The 19,039-nt window shown below is 50.3% G+C and overlaps 1 protein-coding gene across 3 annotated transcripts in view; it reads right to left on the bottom strand.

Moving 5' to 3' along the window:
* TM2D1 (TM2 domain containing 1) overlaps window positions 1-17,181 on the bottom strand; it is a 36,394-nt gene extending 19,213 nt beyond the window's left edge. Inside the window, exons 1-4 of one of the 3 annotated variants that reach the window (XM_031969005.1) lie at window positions 16,972-17,181; window positions 12,696-12,769; window positions 4,678-4,786; window positions 1,140-1,231 (exon numbers count right to left, since the gene is read on the bottom strand). In XM_031969005.1, the coding sequence (XP_031824865.1) occupies window positions 1,140-1,231; window positions 4,678-4,786; window positions 12,696-12,769; window positions 16,972-17,126 (430 nt within the window). In that variant the 5' untranslated portion in view covers window positions 17,127-17,181. The other 2 variants (XM_031969006.1, XR_004234250.1) reach the window with 2 other exon arrangements.
* Window positions 17,182-19,039: the final 1,858 nt, after the last annotated feature.

The following is a 19,039-nucleotide window of genomic DNA, read 5'->3' as shown; positions in this document are numbered from 1 at the left end:
ATTCTGCTTTTTGTTTCCTCGCCTCCTCCGTTACTGGAATGTACTCCCTGCCTCCTCACCTCAGCCTTCTGGGAATCCTGCACTTCTTTCAAGACACAGCTGGAGCACCTTCCCTCTGTGCTCTCCCTCTCTAATCACCTCACAATTAATGTCTTTCATTTATTTTATGTTTATTCTGCTCAGATTCTTTAGGAAGTGGGGAAAGGCAGCCTGGTCTGGTGTTTGGGGAGATGGTCTCAGAGCCAGAAAGACCTGGCTTCAAGCCTTATCTTTGACCCAGACTGGCTGTGAGACCCCAATAAAGTCACAACCTCTCAGTGATTTAGGAAAATCGCTGAATCTCTAACTTACAGAGAAGGTGTCAACCTAGACAGGGAGAGCTTCCTCCCTTGGGAATCATCAGGACAGAGATGATAACTGAATCCATGGCAGTTGATTAGATTAGTAGGGGATGTCTCCCCCCCCCCCCCCCCCCAGTAGTGGACACAACCTGAATGAAAATGCAACAAAGGAGGCTGAGAAAGAGTAGTCAGACAGGGGAGAGGAGAACCAAGAGAGAGCAGAGAATCTCAAGGAAAAGAAGGATCCAAAGGTCAAAGCCTGCAGAGGGATGGAGAACAAGAACTGTGACAAGGCCTGAAGCTTTGGGAGCTGTGGAGGGCACAGGCTCTAGAAGGACGAGATCAGGAGCCGGCACCTCTCCTACAGTCCAGTCCTGGCTCATCCCTGGCTAGGTACCGAGGGGCAGGGACTCCGGAGCCAGAACTGGGCACTCCAGAAGGGCCAAAGGGCAGGGATTGCAAGCTGCACAGCCCACAGCTGCAGGGGAACATCAGGCACAATGGGTGTCTTTAAGGTAGCACTGCTAAGGAGAGAACTTCCTGCGCCCCAGCTACCCCTAAATGCTTTCTATGAAAGTGCAAACACGGCTCTGCAAGGAAACAGACGTGCTCCGCAGACGCCGAATGGCCCAGCGAATTCAGGCTCTGCTTTGCTGCAGATGTCTCCCCACTCGATCCAAAGCAGCATATGGAACACTGAATGTTTAGGAGAGCCGAGAGTTCGTTTAAAAGAAAATATCTATATACATATAGAACACGAGTTTCACACTGTCACGTTTCTCGAGGAGGACAACTCACCTAAAGCTGGGTACCCCAGGTAAAACCTGTCGGCTCCTAACCAGCCAAGAAATAACGAGAGCGCGACCGCCACCCGGTAGGAATAGCCGTTTCTGCAGGAAAACAAAAACCAGGATTCAAATTCTAAAATTTCCAAGAAGTAAATGGCATTTCAAAATCACATTGTTAAATGCTATAATTAAAACGGTCTGTGAGTCAAAATAAACTGGGCTCTAGTTCCGAGTAAGTGTTTTAACAACTTGGCCCATTTCTAAAAGCGGATTCTTATTTGTAAGAGAGAAATGCAGGCTTTTAAACGCTACTCAGCCAAGATGGTACACAGGACAGCAGGCACATAGTAGGTCATCAATAAAAAAAGGTTCTGGTGAAATTTAGCATAGTTATAATTGAATAATAATGATTAATAACAGGCAAGTAAAGATAAAATCCCAATGCAGTATCTGGTTGAGGTTTCGGCATGACAAAAGTCAACTTTTGTTAATGAAACTAGCCCATGTCAACCACTGGGTTCCCTCCTCTCACTAGTAAGCTCCACCATACTCTTCCACTTATTCCTGCAGTTGTCCCTCTTCTTCCCTTCATTTTCAGTCTAAGTCCCCTTAATGGGGGACCTACCACTGTGCTCAGAGCTTTAAAAGAGAGAATGACTCTTCCCTTGGTCTTTGGATTCCACCTGGCTTTTATCTCATCTGCCTCTTCCCTTTTCCTGATAAAAACCTGAACTCTATCAAATGCTTCTACTCTCCTCAACTTCTTCTCCTAAAGCTCTGGCCCTCAGCCTCCGCCAGACTGTGACTGCCCTCTGCAAAAACATCAAGAAAGCCAGGGCCTTTTCTCAGTGTCCAGCTTTTGTGATCTTCACCTACACTTGCTACTCAGCTGACTGTGCCCCATCCTTTACTTCTTTGTGAACATACTGAATGCCCTAAGGGATGGAATATCCCTTAAGTCAAGAACCAAAATCTCCCTTGAATCTAATACCCAGCACATGTACCTTACATACAGCAAATCCTTTAAAAATACTCACTGGAGGGACAGCTAGGTAGCGCAGTGGATAGAGCACCAGCCCTGAAGTCAGGAAGATCTAAATTCAAATCTGGTCTCAGACACTTAACAGTTCCCAGCTGTGTGACCCTGGGCAAGTCACTTAACCCCAATTGCTTCAGGGGAAAAAAATACTCACTGGCTTTTCTGTGTTGCAATGGTTTCTAAAACACACACTCCTGCTCTCTTTCTACCTCTCTCACTACACTTTCTGTCTTCTTTACTGATTCTATTTTCCCTGTGCTTTTAGGAGAATGTACCTCCAAGGTTCTAGCCTTGTCTCATTTCGAAGGAAGAAAGCAGATGGGATACACAAATTCACAAGAGAAAAAATCCAAAAAAGGAGCCAGTAGTAAAACTCAGGATCCTTGGTGTCCACACACAGATGTCCAAAATATAGACAATGAGCAAGAGAAAAGTGGTCTGAATGCAATGGGACCACTCTGCCCTCCCAGATTTCCCGGGGCAGCGGGGGTACCACAGTGCACAGACCCCCCCTTGCCCCTCAAATTCAGATATTCACTGACTGGATTACCTTGGGTAAGTAACTTCACTTCTACCTCAGTTTCCTCATCTGTCAAATAAGATGTAGAATGAAATGACCAAGAAAGCCCCTAATGGGATCATGGGGAAGCTGCAGAGAAGCAGGGCTCTCGACAAAGCTGAAGGTCTGGAGGGCCTGGTGCTCTCTTACAGCCTAGGAAGGAGCCTCTCTGCCCAGGGGCAAGAGGGGAATGGGAACGCAGGCTTTTTCCTGGAATGGGCCACAGGTCAGCTACTGGTAGGAAAGGCACCAGCGAGGTGCACGCTTGGAGGCAGAGGGGCCCGCAGCACACAAGACGCGGCCCCCAGGATGACAGCTTGCTTAGTGGACATGGCCTTCCCTTTGGGGAGAAAACAAGAACACCAAGTGCCTTGTCCTGTCAACTCCCTATGAACGGCAACATGTCTTTAAAATGTCTCCTCGCCAGCCTCAGGCCGGAGCTCCAGCTTCCTGAGGCTCCCTTCTACCTCTGCTTCTGCAGAAAATGGGAGAAGGAGCCACTCCGGGTAGCTAAGAAATACCCTCTCACTACAAACAGTCCTTGGAAACTCTCTCAGTTTCCAAAGCATTTTCCCCATCACCAGCTCAGCGTTACAGGAGGGGAAGCTGGGAGCCCCTGGTCCAACCCATGAATGCAGCACAGCACATCACGCTCAGACACGGTTCCAGCTCCACACCCTGGTAAACATCAACACAAGGGCAGAGGCCCAGCAACGTCACAAAACACAGAGGAGGGGAGTCGGAGTTCAGAACTCGGCTGCTCCTGGCTGCCCACCTGACCTAGATGGAGCCCCATCAGCTCCTGAGCCTCATTTTCCCATCAGTGTCAAAGGTGGAATGGAGATGACTCCACAGGCCCCTTCCAACCAATGATTCCATGGTCTTGCCCAATGAAATGTGGCTAAAAAGTGAATCTGAAGCAGACACGGCAAGCTCAAAAACCAAGGGGTGGGCATCCTGTGGATGACCATGGGACTTGTGGGGGCCCTGGGCGTGTGTGGGTGTGAGTGTACACGCTGTTCACAGAGCAGAAGCTGCCCGAGATCAACTCTCTTCTCACGCCCTGCCAGACATTTCCTTGTGACACCTGGGATGATTTCAGGCTCGTGGCTTAACTAAAGTCAACCAGAAAAGAGGAGAAATGCCTCAACTCTAGGGGCTGAGGCTAGAAAGTGAGGGAGGCCGCAGGTGGATGACAGCCCCATGATCCAGTACCTGCTACTGACGGGAGAGGAGCCAAACAGAACTCAATATGAAACGTCATTAGCCTGCTCCTGTCCCAAGGAGCCCACGATGCTGGGCCCCTGGGGCAGAGCCTTACAGGGCAGCTATTCTGGCAGCAGGGAGGGAGTCCCATTCTCTCTCACTGAACCTAACTTCAGGAAACTTCCGTAGAAAAGTGTCCAGAGGAATCAAATATCCAGCAATGAGCTTGATGAGCAAAGAAACACTAAACTGACCATTTCACTTTTAAACTCGATTCTCTCTTTGGTTCATTCATACAATTTGTAAAAGGACAGTCTTTTGTACAAAGGAGGCTGGCCAAGTCCTTCAGTGCAATGTGAAGAGCAAGCATTGGATGTGGACCCCAAAGAACTGAGTTCAAATCCTGGTTCTGCCCTTATCATCCACATGACTGTGGTCAACCCCTCATCACCTCATCCCATCCCATCCCCCACTGGACTTCACTTCCCTTGTCTGTATAACAAGGGCTGTACTCTCTCTCTAGGATCCCATGACCTTGAGTCATCTTGCCTCTTTGACCCTTGGGTTTCCCCTGAAGATGAGGGGTTTGGCCCAAATGCCTTTAAAGGTAACTTCCATTTATTTTGCTAAGTCACAGGAGTTCTACATTTCCCCCCTAAGTTAATTCATCTTTCTCAAGCAATCAAGATGTAAATATTAATCAGATAATTTTGAAATAAAAACTCAAGCAAATGGTTTACTTACACATTACGGCAAGATGTGGTCTTGAAAAAACCAACTTCACTTCCGGTAAAATGGGTTTCATTGCCGCTAAAGTCCTTACAAGTTACGTTGGGTGCTGGGTAACATGACACTAAAAAAAGAAAAAGTCAAGAAACAATTATGTTTTCTACAAGCAAACAGGCTGTGCAACCACATAACAATTTTACTCCAATGCCTTTCTCCAAACAAGTGAAGATGTCCTGCAGCCCACTGGGTACATGGTGACAGTTTAGTTGTGAAATACTCAAAAGTATTCAAATTAGCAAACATTTATGTAGTACCCATGGTGTGCATGGCACTCTGCTACCAAAGTGGGTCACATGGAGGTCTGGATTACTGAGATAAAGAGTGCCCTGAAACAGTCCCAGGAACTGGATTCACACCATTTAAACCTATAATCATGGAAAATGTGGTCCCTGGTCCACCCAGTGGAGACATGCTGTGCAATCTTCATTCATTCCTAGATGAGAATAAAATGTTCATCATTAGAACTAAAGCCAGATCCTCACTGTAACCCTTCCTTTAAGGAGTTTACATTCTACCAAGACAAGGGCTCTTAACTGGGGTCCATGAACTTGTGAGGGGGAAAAAGTCACATCTTCATTTCATTCTTCTGGCTTTCTTTGCAATCCTCTATATTTTATGTAATGTATTTAAAAATAGGATTCTGAGGAAGTCATGGGGTTCATGTGCCAAGGGGACCTCTGCCACAAAGAAAGCTAAGTAGGAAAACACAACCTAAACACAAATAAGTAACTGTGTGGCAATTTGAATTGGGAAAAGGCATTAATGATCTGACTATAGTTAAAAGCTACATCCTCCCTCAGAAGTCACACTGCTAAAATGAGATCTTTTTAAAAGGACAAAAAATGTAAACAAGCCCATTTAATAATAAGATCCTACTTCAAGTATATTGAGTCTATTCACTGTTTATAACTGTAGCAGTGTTTATAAGCCACCCTTCAACGAATCACATCTGGGGTTGGGGCAGCATAGGGGGTCCACAGTGACGCCAAATGTTACAGTGACAGCCACACTTAAGCAAGCTTATTAACACAACTTGTCCCCTTTCCTATCACTTAGCTCCTGTCACTGGAAGAACAGATGGAAGTCACACAAAGATTTGGTTTCTTTCTGTGCCAGCTCACTGATGATAAGCCTCTCCCCGCTCAAGAGCTGGTCCTTATAAAGCACACGGCCCACTGGGGCCTCTGAGGTCAGCAAGTCCCACTTTATTTTACAAATGAAGGACTGAGGTTCAGGGACATACAAAGGGACTTGCTGAAAGGCACAGAACCACAGACTAGAGCTAGAAGGACTTTGCAGATCACTGAATTCAATCCCTTCACTTTACAGAAAAGGAAACTAAGGCTTTCTGAGATTTGCCCACAGTCACAGAACCCGTGATGGAACTGGGCCAAATCTGCTGACTCCTGGCCGGGGCCCTTGCCCCTCACCACACTGTCCAAATACCGCTGGGATCACATCCAAAGCCTTGATAACATGGTGAGCCTGACAAGCACCACTTCCATGTCTTGACATCATTTATTAAGCACCTACTATGTAGCAGGCACAGAGAAGACATCAGAGAGACAAATTATGTTGAGTTCTCCAACAACCCAAGAGGCATCTGATTTATACAGTTGACAAGAACTCATATTGTCAATCCCTAGACCATAAAGGAGTTTCTTCAGGAAATTATTCCCATTTCCATGAAATACTTTTTAAATGTTCTCGATTTCCCAACTTCACCACTTTAATATTTCAGGAAGCAATAACACAAATCTGAGTTTTCCCCCAATCAGGTTCTTCTAGCCTCTGGTGAAAGCCCTTCTTCCTCGGTTTTCATGATCCTAATATTTTCCTGTTCTCATGCAGGATATCCCCTTCCCCTACCCCTTTTCCTCAATTTTCCTGCTCATTTTGAGTGTTGTGGCTCTCATTGTATATAATGGCAGGGGAAGGGAAGGGAAGTCCCAACTCACAATGGCACCCTCACACAAGATTTCCAGGAGGTGCATGAGACTGAGCAACCACTTGGAGTTTGCAGCTAAAGGCAAAAAACACAGAAAAGATCACATTCACTAGACTACCAAAGTTTTGAAGTCCTTCTCCAGATAAAGCAATATGAAACAGGCTCCACCCTGGAACGACCAACCCTGGTCCAGAGAAGACATTTAAAAAATGTCCCTTCTTTGCAAAGGAGGAAGACTACGGATGGGGAATACTTCTTGTACTGTCAGAATCTAGGTTAAGTTTTGCTGACCTGCTTCTTTCCTCCTTTTTTTGGATGGCTTCTGGAGTAGGAGAGCAGGCAGACTAGATTCACAAAGGAAAGTGATTAATAAATATGTATGCAATGAGAACATTCTTTGAACCAGTGTTCCAGATGTAGACAACATAGCACTTCTACAAAGGGGGGCCCTCAGGAAAGTTTCCATTTCTCTCCTAAGGGATTCCTGAGATCCATGGCTGTTCCCTGGGAATACAAGACAACAGTGACTCAAGAACACAGTCCATGACGACTTGCAAGTTTGTAGACTCACGGTTCAGTTTTTCCCTCAATGATTGTTTACTGAATGCCTCCTATGTGCCAGGCACTATGCTAGGCCCTGAGGATCCAAAGAGAGGTAAAGGACCGTGTACATACATATGCAAATCACACTCAGGATAAATTGGAAATCATCAGCTTACAGCCCTAAAAATCTGTAATTCCTCTTCTCCAGAGGCATCCACAGGGTCGCGTGCAACATCACTGCAAGCTTCCCTACACAAGGGAGAAGGCGACATTTGCCGCCACAAAGGATCCAAGTGCTTTACTCCCTTTCAGGTTGGGATCCAGTTGATCCAGAAGGTCAGAAACTCCTCTCTCTGTTTTCAGCAGAGGAAGTCCCAACCATATTGATGAGTTGGGATGAGGGGTGGCTCAACCTGTGATTCCCTGGCAGAGGCAAAATCGTGCTCATGAAACTTTCCCCATGCAGTCAGTCACACTATCCCTTGTGGTCACCAAGTTGGACGCAACGAATGGCGGCACAGTGTCTGAGACCGTCCCGACTCAGAGGCTGGGGAGGTAGAGAATCATCTGCCATCAAGCTGCCTATAATTTCTAACTCTAAGATCCATCAGAAGAGCCCACATGTTGACAATTTTAGATTTTATTTACATCAATTCTTGTCAAGCCCTGCTTTCTGCTCTATGTGTACTTTAGAGATTAGAAAGTACTGTCCTCTAGCAACCTAGGAGTTCTGATAAGGCAAGGCAAGCACAGCAAGGGAAATGCTAACCTGGGCGATTATACAGGGGCAAGGTAAAACCGAGTCACAACTGGCAGCCAGAAGAGTTCCTCCTCCGAATGTGCCAAGGGACAAGAGCGGCAGAGCTGGACAGCAGCTGCTGGTAACATCACTGGAGGGAACATCAGAGCATTGAGAACATGGATCCATTTGACTACTGACTCAGCTGCCAATTCCATCTCAAGGATTTCCTCCACATCAACGCAACAAGCATGGACAGTCCTGGGGACACCCAGATGGAACCACAACAGACCTTGTCTGCAGGAAGTTCCCATTCAACAGGGGGAGGAGGGAAGGAGATACAGTCAATACAAAAACTATACACAGTGTATCAGAAGGTGAGAGAGGGTGGACAGCCGGGAAGAACAGGCGGAGATGGGCAGAAACAGGTAATGGTGCCTGAACTGGGAAGAAGCTAGCAGGAGGCACTAACACAAGTACTAAGACCACAAAAACAAAGAATGAAACTACCCTTTATCCTCAAAGACCTTTTCTTCTATTGAGATGGAACATATCTACATTAAAAGTGATGCTGGCTGCTTCTAACTTCACCATTTTTTATTTGATTTTGCAACATTTCCCTACCCAAAAAGCCCATTATTTTAAAAATGACTCTTTTCCCTTGGAACCTTTGGAGACACTCGAGTTTGAAACAAAGTTGAACATTAAAGTTAACTCTACCCCAAATCTGCAACAAAGTGACTCTGAGTTGCCTCCTACGCAATGTGTGAGGAGGCGACCACACCCTTTAGGTTGAGCACTCCATTCCCATTAATTCCCGAGGACCATCTTCATCTCGGACAATCTCTGAACACCCAAAATGACCATTCCCCAAGTGGAAAAAGCCACTTCTTAAAGTCTCTCTTACAGACTGGTGAGCCCTTTCATCTGGAAATATTTTCCCAATTAGCCCTAAAAGAAGTTCACCTTCCTAATATCCTGATCATCTGCATGGATTCAGTCAGGTATTAATTGTTCTTGGAAAGATTATCCACAGATCACCTTGTAGGAAACACACTGGTCCAGCTCCTAACAACCAACCAACAGCCAGGGCAGGGCCAAGGGGGCAGGACTGAGCCCTGGCGCTCAGGTGGGGTTCCCTGCACCCGGCCTTTCAAAGAGCCCACCTCATCCCCCAGGGCTGCAGGAGCTAGCCCCTCACTCAGCTCAAATGTTAACGATATGAATGCACAGCCTCACAGGCCAAGAGCCGGGGGGGGCTCTGGCTCGTCCAGGAACCTCCACACTTCACAGAAGAGGAACCTGGTCCAGACAGGCAAAGTCAAGGACATTTAACATGTGCTAAGGATTGGGCTAAGCTGGGAACCAAGAAAAGGCAGCAGGGAAGGCCCTGAGTCCCCCCGATTAACCGGTGCTGGGATTCGAATCTGAGCCCCAACTGCAAAACAGGTCCCCTTCCCACTATGCCTGGGGCAACAGAGGAACTGGGTAGATGGACGTGCAACAGTACCAAGGAGGCCGGTACCTCCTCAGGACACAAATGGGGAAGCTCGGCGGCCTGGACAGAACCTTCACGCCGAGGATTCTGAGACACAGCACGAGTCCAGGCCGGCCCAGCACACAAGTCCACAGGACAAGGCAGCTCTTCCCAGCCTTGGTCCACAGACTGAGGGCCCTCCTTCTTCCCAGACCATCCGGTATTGTGAGGCCCTCTCCAGCCTCCATGCCTTTGGGAAGGTTGTCCCCTTGGCCTGCCACACTCCCTCCCTGCTCAACATCTCTCAGAACACTTTTCTTCCTCCTGGGATCAGCTCAAGAGCCAAACTCCCCCTCTCCATGGGAGGCCCCTGGCCCCCAACTCTCTGCCCGCACACACTTCTAGGCACTCTGTCTCAGTCACACTCTCATTTGGCTCACACTTGGTGATATGGGCACTGGAGGGCAAGGGCATGTGTTCCACTTCAGGTCGACATGGCCACCATGATGCTTTCAAATAGCAGAGACAATAACGTTTATGGAACCTAACCACATTTTACAGTGCCCTGGATTCAGCAGGCCTTGCTGGGCTTTGTTCTGCACTAACAGTGACCAGACCAGCAAGAACACAGACACCCTCGAGGACTTACAGAGACAGCGGCTCCAGGGCAGCAACCAAGTGGAAGATCTTTAAATATAAATAACATGACTATTCTGTACTCACTAGAAACAGTGGAAAAGAATGGGACAAAGTGTTCCAAAGAACAAAGGAGCTCCAGATACAAATCAAGGAATCATAACCTGCACACTTGAACATAATCATCAATGAAAAAAGATTAACATTCAAAGGAGAAGCAGTAGAAGCTTCCTAACACCTCCCAAATACAAGAAACAGGGGGCAGCTAGATGGCAGTGAATAGAACACTAGCTCTTTAGTCAGGAGGACCTGAGTTCAAGTCCAGCCTCAGTCACTTAACACCTTCTAGCTGTGTGACCCTGGGCAAGTCTAATTAACCCCAATTGCCTTAAAAAAACTAAACATTGACTCCTAGCACCCTCTCCTCCTTATAACACCATCCGCATACAAGAAACAAAAATTACGTGAAATTTACAGGTATCCCTGGCAAAAGAAAAAGAATAGCAACCAAAGAGAGCACAAGTTGTGGAATAAATTACCCTACTGAAAAAAGGGAGAAACTGATGAGACACATCTGGGAAAGTAAAATACCAAAGAAAATAGATTTCTTTCTAAAAGCACTAAAGGAGAGAAAGGCAAAAGTGAAGTTTAAATCAAAGAACTGATGGTGAAAAAGAGAGCTAAAAGCCTACAATTTAACGTTTCTAATATCCAATGGTTTTGTTTAGTTTTGTTTTACTTTTTTTGCATTTGGGAGAAAACTGTAGAATAAGAGAGCACCTAAAAGTCAAGAGATGAGGAAGATAAAGGGGAATGTGTGATGGTGCCTGAATCCAGTCTATGGTAAATAATGAGGAAAAAAACTCAGGTAACATTTCAGGAAAAAGGAGAATGGATAAGGTAACAATGGGAAGGGGAAGGGAGGTTAACAGTTAAAATGAATCAAGTAGGTGAAAAGGATCCTGTTGAAGGACACTTATGAGGCAGATGTTATAAGAAATGAAACTCTTCCATTGGGAATAACTGGCCCAGGGATCTGATGCCTAGAAAGAACACTATTTGAGAAAGTGTGACGCCTCTGAATGGCAGATGACATCCAGAAGGATATGAAGCACAAATCCAGAGAGATTTCATGGCAAATGGGGGAAAAAAAAAAAAAAAAAAAGATCATAAGGGCAGGGGACAGTAATTTACTACACAATCAGATGCACAGGAAATTATCTACCATGGGACCATCCCTCTATCCTCTCTCTGTCCTATAGGAATTGATTCTTCTAGAGTGAGGAATAAGAGAAAAAAGAGAGGAGACAAGATCTATAAGGTAATAACAAAGAAATTGTTCAGAAGAGGCAACTCAAAATGAGTATCTGGAAAGCTTTAAATCCAAGAGGAACAGAGACGAAGGAAGAATATAAAGAGTATGAATCAAAGTTCTGAATACAAAGGGAAGAGAACATGGAAAAGAAAGCCTTTTCAGAAAAAGGGATGAAAATGAAAAAAACAAACCCGAAAAGCATAAGTTGAAGGAATCACCATCAGGATTATACTTAACTGGGATGGAAAAAAAAGAGGGAAAGAATTAGGTGACTAGATGAAACAGCTGGGTTGGAAAGAATGTGGGTTAAAATTCTTCCTCTCTCTACACAACCAGCCAAACCTTGGAAAAGTCACTCAGGTTGTTCATTCAACTCCGGGGCCCACCTCCTCCAGGAAGCTTCTCCAGATCACCCCAGGGATTTAGCTTTCCTTCCTCAGACCCTGTACTGACTTGCTACTCAAGCATGTAACATCCACTGTATCAGTTATTATTCTCCTGTTAGGATTTATATTCGATGACAACAGGGTACTTCATACAATCTTTTCATTTTTCCCTGGCTATGTATTATCAGTGGTCTGCACAATCGTAAATGTTTGTAAAACTGAATTTACAGGTACAAAGGCACATATGGAACTAACCCTTGCCACAAATAATGAAGTTCATGATTACTATTTTTTAAATTTTACTGCTCATTTGCATCCACCAGACTTTATGTGAGGGTATTTCTGTACTAAACTTAACAGTTTAACTACATTGAGGACAAATCAAAAGGATGTCTTTTATTATTCTGCCTAGGACCAAAATAAATAAGCTTCAGAAAAGAGAATTAACAAAGGCATAATCTATTTTATTAGTCAAGAAAAATCATTTTGCAGATAATGAACTAGATGACTAGAGAATGGGATAATAATTTCCTTGCTCATGTAGTCTGAAACGAAATGCTGTCCACTACCTCTCCTAGGAGTGATCTCCCAGCCTCTAAGGCTGGAAGAAGACTCCTAGTGGGTGGCCTCCAACTTTCTTCCACTTTGGGGCAGTTCTAAAAATTCACAGTTGTCTTTTTGTAACCTGCACCCAGTGATCCAAACTCTGCCCTCCACATGACAATGCCTCAAATATCTAAACGCAACCATCAGGTCCCCATTAAATCTTCTCATGCTCAGGCTAAGTTTGCCTGGATCTCTGAAGCAAACCTCATGAGGCAGAACTTACTCTTCCCTCATCATCCTGCTCATCCCTCTGAATGTTTGTGGGGGTTTTTTTATGTATTATTATTATTCTTCATTTACTTGATAATACATGGATATCTTACCATGAGCTGTATAGTTTGTACAGTTAACAGGTTCCTGAGTGGCCTCATTTATTTCAGGATCTCTACAAACATATGTTAGAAGAGTTAAGGAAAACTCTGAATTGCGTTTCAATACCAAACATCGTCATAGTAATAATCAATTTCTCATACGGTGCAAGCACACACACACTAAGAAAATGAAAGAAAACAAAGCAAAAAAGAGCACGCGGGCACAAACCAGTTAGCATCCCTGAATGCCCTTTAACTTAAGGCAACATAAAAGGAGGGCAGTGATGGATGAGACAGGCTATAAACCTAAGAGCAAACACCTGCATTTCAGGATACAGAATATTAAGTTCCTGAGCCTTTTTCTTCTGCATTATTATTTTCTTCTTGATTCTTTTTTGGGGAGGCTGAGGGAGAAGAGGAAAACTTGATCTGGCGGGACTCCCAGCCGTGAACAGCATGCCATGCAGGCCCAGCGTCAGAAGTTCCTGAATCTCGTGGAGTGCATTCGTCTCCTCTGACAGCAATACCAGAGGCTTGCTAGGTCCTTTCCCCACATGGAAACAAAGACTCTCAACCTCTGCTAGCCAGAGCCCAGAAAGCACCCCTCCCTGCCTTCCGCCCTATTTTCTGTAGCAGCTTCCCCAACAGGCAGCCCCTGGCCTGCGGGCCTGGACGAAGGGGAGAATGGGATCTCTCCAGTGGGGATCGGTGTGTCATGGCTCCCTACTAGAACACAAGCTTTCTGAGGGCAGCACCATTTCTCATTCATCCTTTTAGCTTTTACACTTTTAAATGCCTAAACTGTGGGAAAGGGAAGATAGACTTTAGGAAGACAAGCCCCGTAAGGGGGAATGACACACACACACACACAGCCCCGAGAATCCCATCCTCCATTCGTCCAGGCCCGGTCTCCAGGGTCTATCCCCCCGCCAGACAGCGGCCAACTGTCTGTCCAGACAATCCAGCCCAGGCCTCCTTGGCCAGACCTAACCACCAGGCCGCTCCCTGCTTGGGCGCCTGGCCTTGCCTTTGAAAACCCAGGAACGCCTCTGCACAGCAGGGAGGCGTAGGGGTGAGACTGAGGGGGGGTGGGCAGACAGACTAAGAAGGCTAGGACTCCACAGCTTTGGCAGCACTGAGGACGCAAGCTTAAGGCACACTGACTGTGACGGCGCGGGCTTCGGGAGGGGTTGTGGGACTGAGCCGGATGAGAAAGCTGGGGGGAAGAGCAAAGCACTGAGAAAAGGAAGGGCACCAGAGACCCCGTGCACTGCAGGTGAATAGCTGGGGTCCCAGGGGTCGCGGAGATGCGCCAGCCTCGTGTTTCGGGGAGGAGGAAAGCGGAGGGACTGGCCCAAGGCCACCCAGGCAGGGAAGATGCCGGCTGTCCCCCACACTAGACCCCTCGCTGGGGCTCAGCTTTCCACCAGATTCCCCCCCAGAAACCAAGGATGTGGCCGCAGCCCCTCCAGACCTGGGTTGTCAGAAGCTCCCTCCCAGCTGGGACATTCTATGGCCCGAGATTCCTCCCCGCTCTAACATCCTGTGTTCTAAGGTTCCCCCCAGCTCGGACATCCTGTGTTCTAGGGTGCCCCCCAGCTCGGACATCCTGTGTTCTAGGGTTCCCCCCAGCTCGGACATCCTGTGCTCTAAAGTCTCTCCCAGCTCGGACATTCTGTGCTCTAAGGTCGATTTCAGCTCAGACATTCTACATCCTAAGGTGGCTTCCAGCTCTGCTATTCTGCGCCCTAAGGACACCCCGAGTTCAGACATTCGATGTCCTAAGGTCCCCCCCAACTCGGACATTCTGTATCCCAGGGTCACCCCCAGCTCGGCCATCTTATGTCCCAAGGTCCTTCCCAACTCAGACATCCTCCGTCCTAAGGTCCCTCCCAGCCCCAACATTCTGTGTCCTAAGATAGCCCCCAAATGGGACATTCTGACTCCAAAAGTCACTCCCAATTCAGACATCCTCCGTCCTAAGGTCACTCCCAGCTGCGACATTCTAAGTTCTAAGACCATTCCCAGCTGCGACATCCTATGCCCTAGGGTTCCATCCAGCTCTGGCATTCTTCGCCCCAAGATAGCTCCCAGCTCGGACACTCTGTGTCCAAAGGTGGCTCCCAGCTCGGCCATCCTGTGTCCTAAAGTGGCTCCCAGCTCGGCCATCCTGTGGGCTAAGGTCACTTCCAGCTCTGAGATTCTGTGCTCTAAGGTCACTTCCAGCTCAGACATTCTATGCTCTAAGGTCACTTCCAGGTCAGACATTCTAAGTCCCAAACCTCCGCCCAGCTTGGACATTCTGTGTTCTAAGGACCCTCCCAGCTCAACCATTCTGTGTGCTAAGGTGGCTCCTAGCTCAGCCATTCGGTGCTCCAAGGTGGCTCCCAGCTCGGCCATTCTGTGCTCTAGGGTCCCTCCCAGCTCGGCCATTCTGTGTTCTAAGGCCCCGCCCAGCTCGGACATCCTCTGTTCTAAAGTCACTCCCAGCTTGGACATCCTCTGTCTCAAGGTCCCTCCCAGCTCCAACATTCTGCGTTCTAAGGTGGCTCCCAGCTGAGCCATTCGCCGACCCAGAGTTCCTCCCAATCCCGACATCCTCCGTCCCAAGACCCCCTCCAGCTCGGACATCCGGTGTTCTAAGAGGCCCTCTAGCTCGGACATCCTGTGTTCTAAGGTGGCTCCCAGCTCCGAGATCCTGTGTTCTAAGGTCTCTTCCAGCTCCGATATCCTGTGTTCTAAGCTCTCTTCCAGCTCGGACATTCTGTGTTCTAGGGTCCCTCCCAGCTCAGACATTCTGTGTTCTAGGGTCCCTCCGAGCGCGGACCTTCTGCGCCCTAAGGAGCCTCCCAGCTCGGACATTCGGTGCCTTAAGGTCCCTCCCAGCTCGGACATTCTGTGCTCTAGGGTCCCTTCCAGCTCCGACACTTTGTGTTCTAGGGTCCCTTCGAGTTCTGACATTCTGTGTCCCAAGGTGTCCCCCAGCTCAGACAGGAAGACTTCCAGGGTCCCCCCCAGGTCCGACACGGTGGCCCGCCCCACGGCCTGGCCCAGCTCGGACACTCGGTGTCCCACGGTGCCTCTGAGCTCGGACAGGCGGCACTCCAGGGTCCGCCCCAGCTCCACGTCCCTGTACTGCAAGGTGACTCCCAGCTCGGAGGTCCTGTACTCTAGGTTCCCCACCAGCTCTGACGTCCTGTGCAGGGACAGCCTGCGCCCCAGGCTCCCGCCCAGCCCCGACACGCGGCGCTTTAGGGCCCAGCCCAGCTCGGAGATCCGGTGCTCCACGGTCCCTTCCAGCTCGGACGTTCTGTGCCCCAAGGTCCCCCCCAGCTCCGACATCCTGTGCTCTAGGGTCCCCACGAGCTCGGACATCCTGTGTTCTAGCGTCCCTTTCAGCTCAGAGATCCTGCGCTCTAAGGTGTCCCCCAGCTCCGACATCCTGCGCCTCCAAAGCCCTTCGGTGTTTCCCGGGGATGTTCTATGGGGGGGGGGGGTCCCTGAGGCTGGTGTTCTAGGGCCCCCTCCCAGGGAAGCGCCACATTGTGGGGCCCTCCTGGCTTGGGCGGGGTGTTCTCGGCCCCCCAGCGCCGAGGTGCCGCGTTCTAGAGGCCCCGCCCCCGCGCCGGCATCGTGGGTCCCCCGGTAACAAGCTGCGTTCTAGGCCGCCAGGGCCGCCGCGTTCTGGGCTCTCCCTCCCAGCCCCCAAGTTCTAGGTTTGAGCTTCTCTTGTCCCAGAGGGATGGGCCCGGATTCTAAGCCCCGCCCCCTCCCCCCGCGGGGCGGGCCCGGGTTCTAACCCTCACCCCCGCCGGGGCTGGCGAGGGGCCCCCCCCGGGCCCCGCGGGTGGTTCTGGGTTTGGGGCCTCCCGCGGGGCGGGCCCGGGTTCTAACCCTCCCCCCCGCCGGGGCTGGCGGGACCCCCGGCCCCCGTGGGCGGTTCTGGGTCTGGGGCCTCCCGCGGGGCGGGCCCGGGTTCTAACCCTCCCCCCCGCCGGGGCTGGCGGGACCCCCGGCCCCCGCGGGCGGTTCTGGGTCTGGGGCCTCCCGAGGGGCGGGGCCGGGTTCTAACCCTCCCCCCCGCCGGGGCTGGCGGGCCCCCCGGCCCCCGCGGGCGGTTCTGGGCCTGGGGCCTCCCGCGGGGCGGGTCTGGGGGTCAGGCCCCCCCCTCCCAGGGGGTTCTAGAACGACAGCCCCCCCCCCCCCCAAGGGCCCGGGTTCTAAGCGCCGGACTCTAAGGCTCGGGATGCGGGCCCCTCCACCGCGCCCCCGCCGCTACAGAGGATATTGTCCCATTCTCAGGTCCTCGCACTTGACCGTCTCGTCGCCCCCCGCGGCGGCGGCCACTGCCCCCCACGGCCCCGCGCTCACGGTCACGGACACGAGCCACAGGACGCCCAGCAGCCCGGGGCCGGCGGCGGCCGCGGCCTCCGGGGCCGCCATGGTGGAACTGGCGCGTCACCCGGGACGCCCTTCCGCTTCCGCTTCCCTTCCGCGAGCGGGGCGCAGGGGCGGGGCCTCCTGGGGGCGGGCCCTCTTGGGGGCGGAACGGGATGAGGCGGGGGGAGGGGAGCGAGAGTTCTTAAAGGGACCTCGGCCTGAGAGGCTGATAGACAGTGACGGGGGCGGGGCGAGGGCGCGGGGGCGGGGCGGGGGCGGGGCGGAGGGGAGGTCCAGGGAGCAGATCTTCCAAGCCAGCCGCAGGTTTTCCCGAGAGGAAACGGCGGGGGCGCGTGGGGGACCCGCGGGTGGAAGGCGGGGCAGGATCGGCACCCAGGACCTCCGACTTCGGAGCCGGTGCTTTCTGCCCCTGGGCGGCCGCCTCCGGAGACGGGGCGGGGCCGAGAAGGTTTGGGGCTCCCCAGGGACAGACTCCCCCCGATGGGAAGGAGAGGAAGGGCCCCCAGCTTGGGGCGCGGACGCTGACCTCCCCAGCGGGGGGCCCTGGGCAGCCCCGCGGGCTCCGCGCTCGGGGGAGTCCGGCCGGCCTGCGGCCGGGAGCCCGCTTCCCTCTCCCCTCGTCCCCCCAGACGGGCGCGGCCCCTCCGGGGGCAGAAAAGCGGCCTCTGCCCGAGTGGTCCAGGAGGCTCCGGGAAGCCCGCCAGCCCCAGGGTCCCTAGCGGGAAACGGCTGTTCCCAATCGCTTCTTGCCCTGTTGTTTTCTGCTCCTCTCCCCGCGAGCTAAACACGGGCCGTGGGGAGCGCAGCCCCTTCCCCAGGCGGGCGTCCGGCCCGGAAACCCCTTTGCCGGCCATAGCCCTGGACCCACTTGGGCGGGGTGACCTTCCGCGAGTCCCTTCCCCCGTCCGCCTCAGTTTCCTCCTCTGTCCAACCAGCCGCAGGAGGAAATGGCAAAGCCCTGTGGGATCTCTGCCAAGAAAGCCCCAAACGGGGTCCCCGCAGTCGGCCGCGACTGAACCGCCATGAAAGGTGGCTCCACTTCAGGGAGGCTTCCTGTGCTTAGTGAATGGAAGAATGAATGCTCCAGCCCAAGGGAGGAACTGAGGACAATGGAGCTGGAGAGCTGACATTTCTTCCCGAGGCCGAGCTGTCCTTACTGCCGAGACTGCTTCAGTTCCTAGAAGCTGAGAGAAATCGCGGGCTGATGGCTTTGTTTTAAAATTACATTGTATTTAAAATTACATTACAAAATTACATTGTATTATATGTATTATATGCTATGAGCAAAAAAGCTCATAGAGTGAGGGGGGACTTTTGAGGCCTCTTTTTATTTATGTAAAACCTGAGACTAAGAGAACTGCTGGAACCTTTCTGGAGCTGAGAACTAGAGCCGGAAGGCCGTCAGGTTCAAATCCCTTCCTTCCCTTCCCCCCCATTTTACAGGTGTGGAAACTGAGGCCCATATAAGTGAAACAGCCTGCCCAAGCCAGATAGAGAAGCTGGTGATCCTTGTCCAAAAGATAATGGAAACCCCATTGTGTTCCTCCTCTTAAATCGAATCAAAACTTGAAAAATCAAAAGTTATATTCAGAAAATCAAGTAATCGAGAATTTCCTCTATTCAATCATAATAAAAGTCATTGCTAAACTTGATGGTTTCCCAGTTACTTTTTAAAAATAAGTTTTATGGGTGACTTCTGTTTTCACATCATAGTCATTTGCATTGGGCCATGACAACTCCTTTCTGGTAAAATGGTGACCCATCGGCTCTTCTGTTCTGTCTATGTTCTTCTTACATGCAGGGACCAGCCCTCCACTGAAACCTGCTTCTTATTCCAGTTTCCCCCCATCTCGTTACCTGACCATCATGATTCATTTTCACGTCTCCCTAACGATCCAGTTACAATGAAGAGGGTGTGAAACTGTGTTCCCTTTAAAAGCATTACTCTGAAACTG

This window comes from Sarcophilus harrisii, chromosome 4, assembly GCF_902635505.1.
Source record: "Sarcophilus harrisii chromosome 4, mSarHar1.11, whole genome shotgun sequence".
In the NCBI taxonomy this organism is placed as follows: domain Eukaryota; kingdom Metazoa; phylum Chordata; class Mammalia; order Dasyuromorphia; family Dasyuridae; genus Sarcophilus; species Sarcophilus harrisii.
This window is presented reverse-complemented; position numbering and strand designations above follow the sequence as displayed.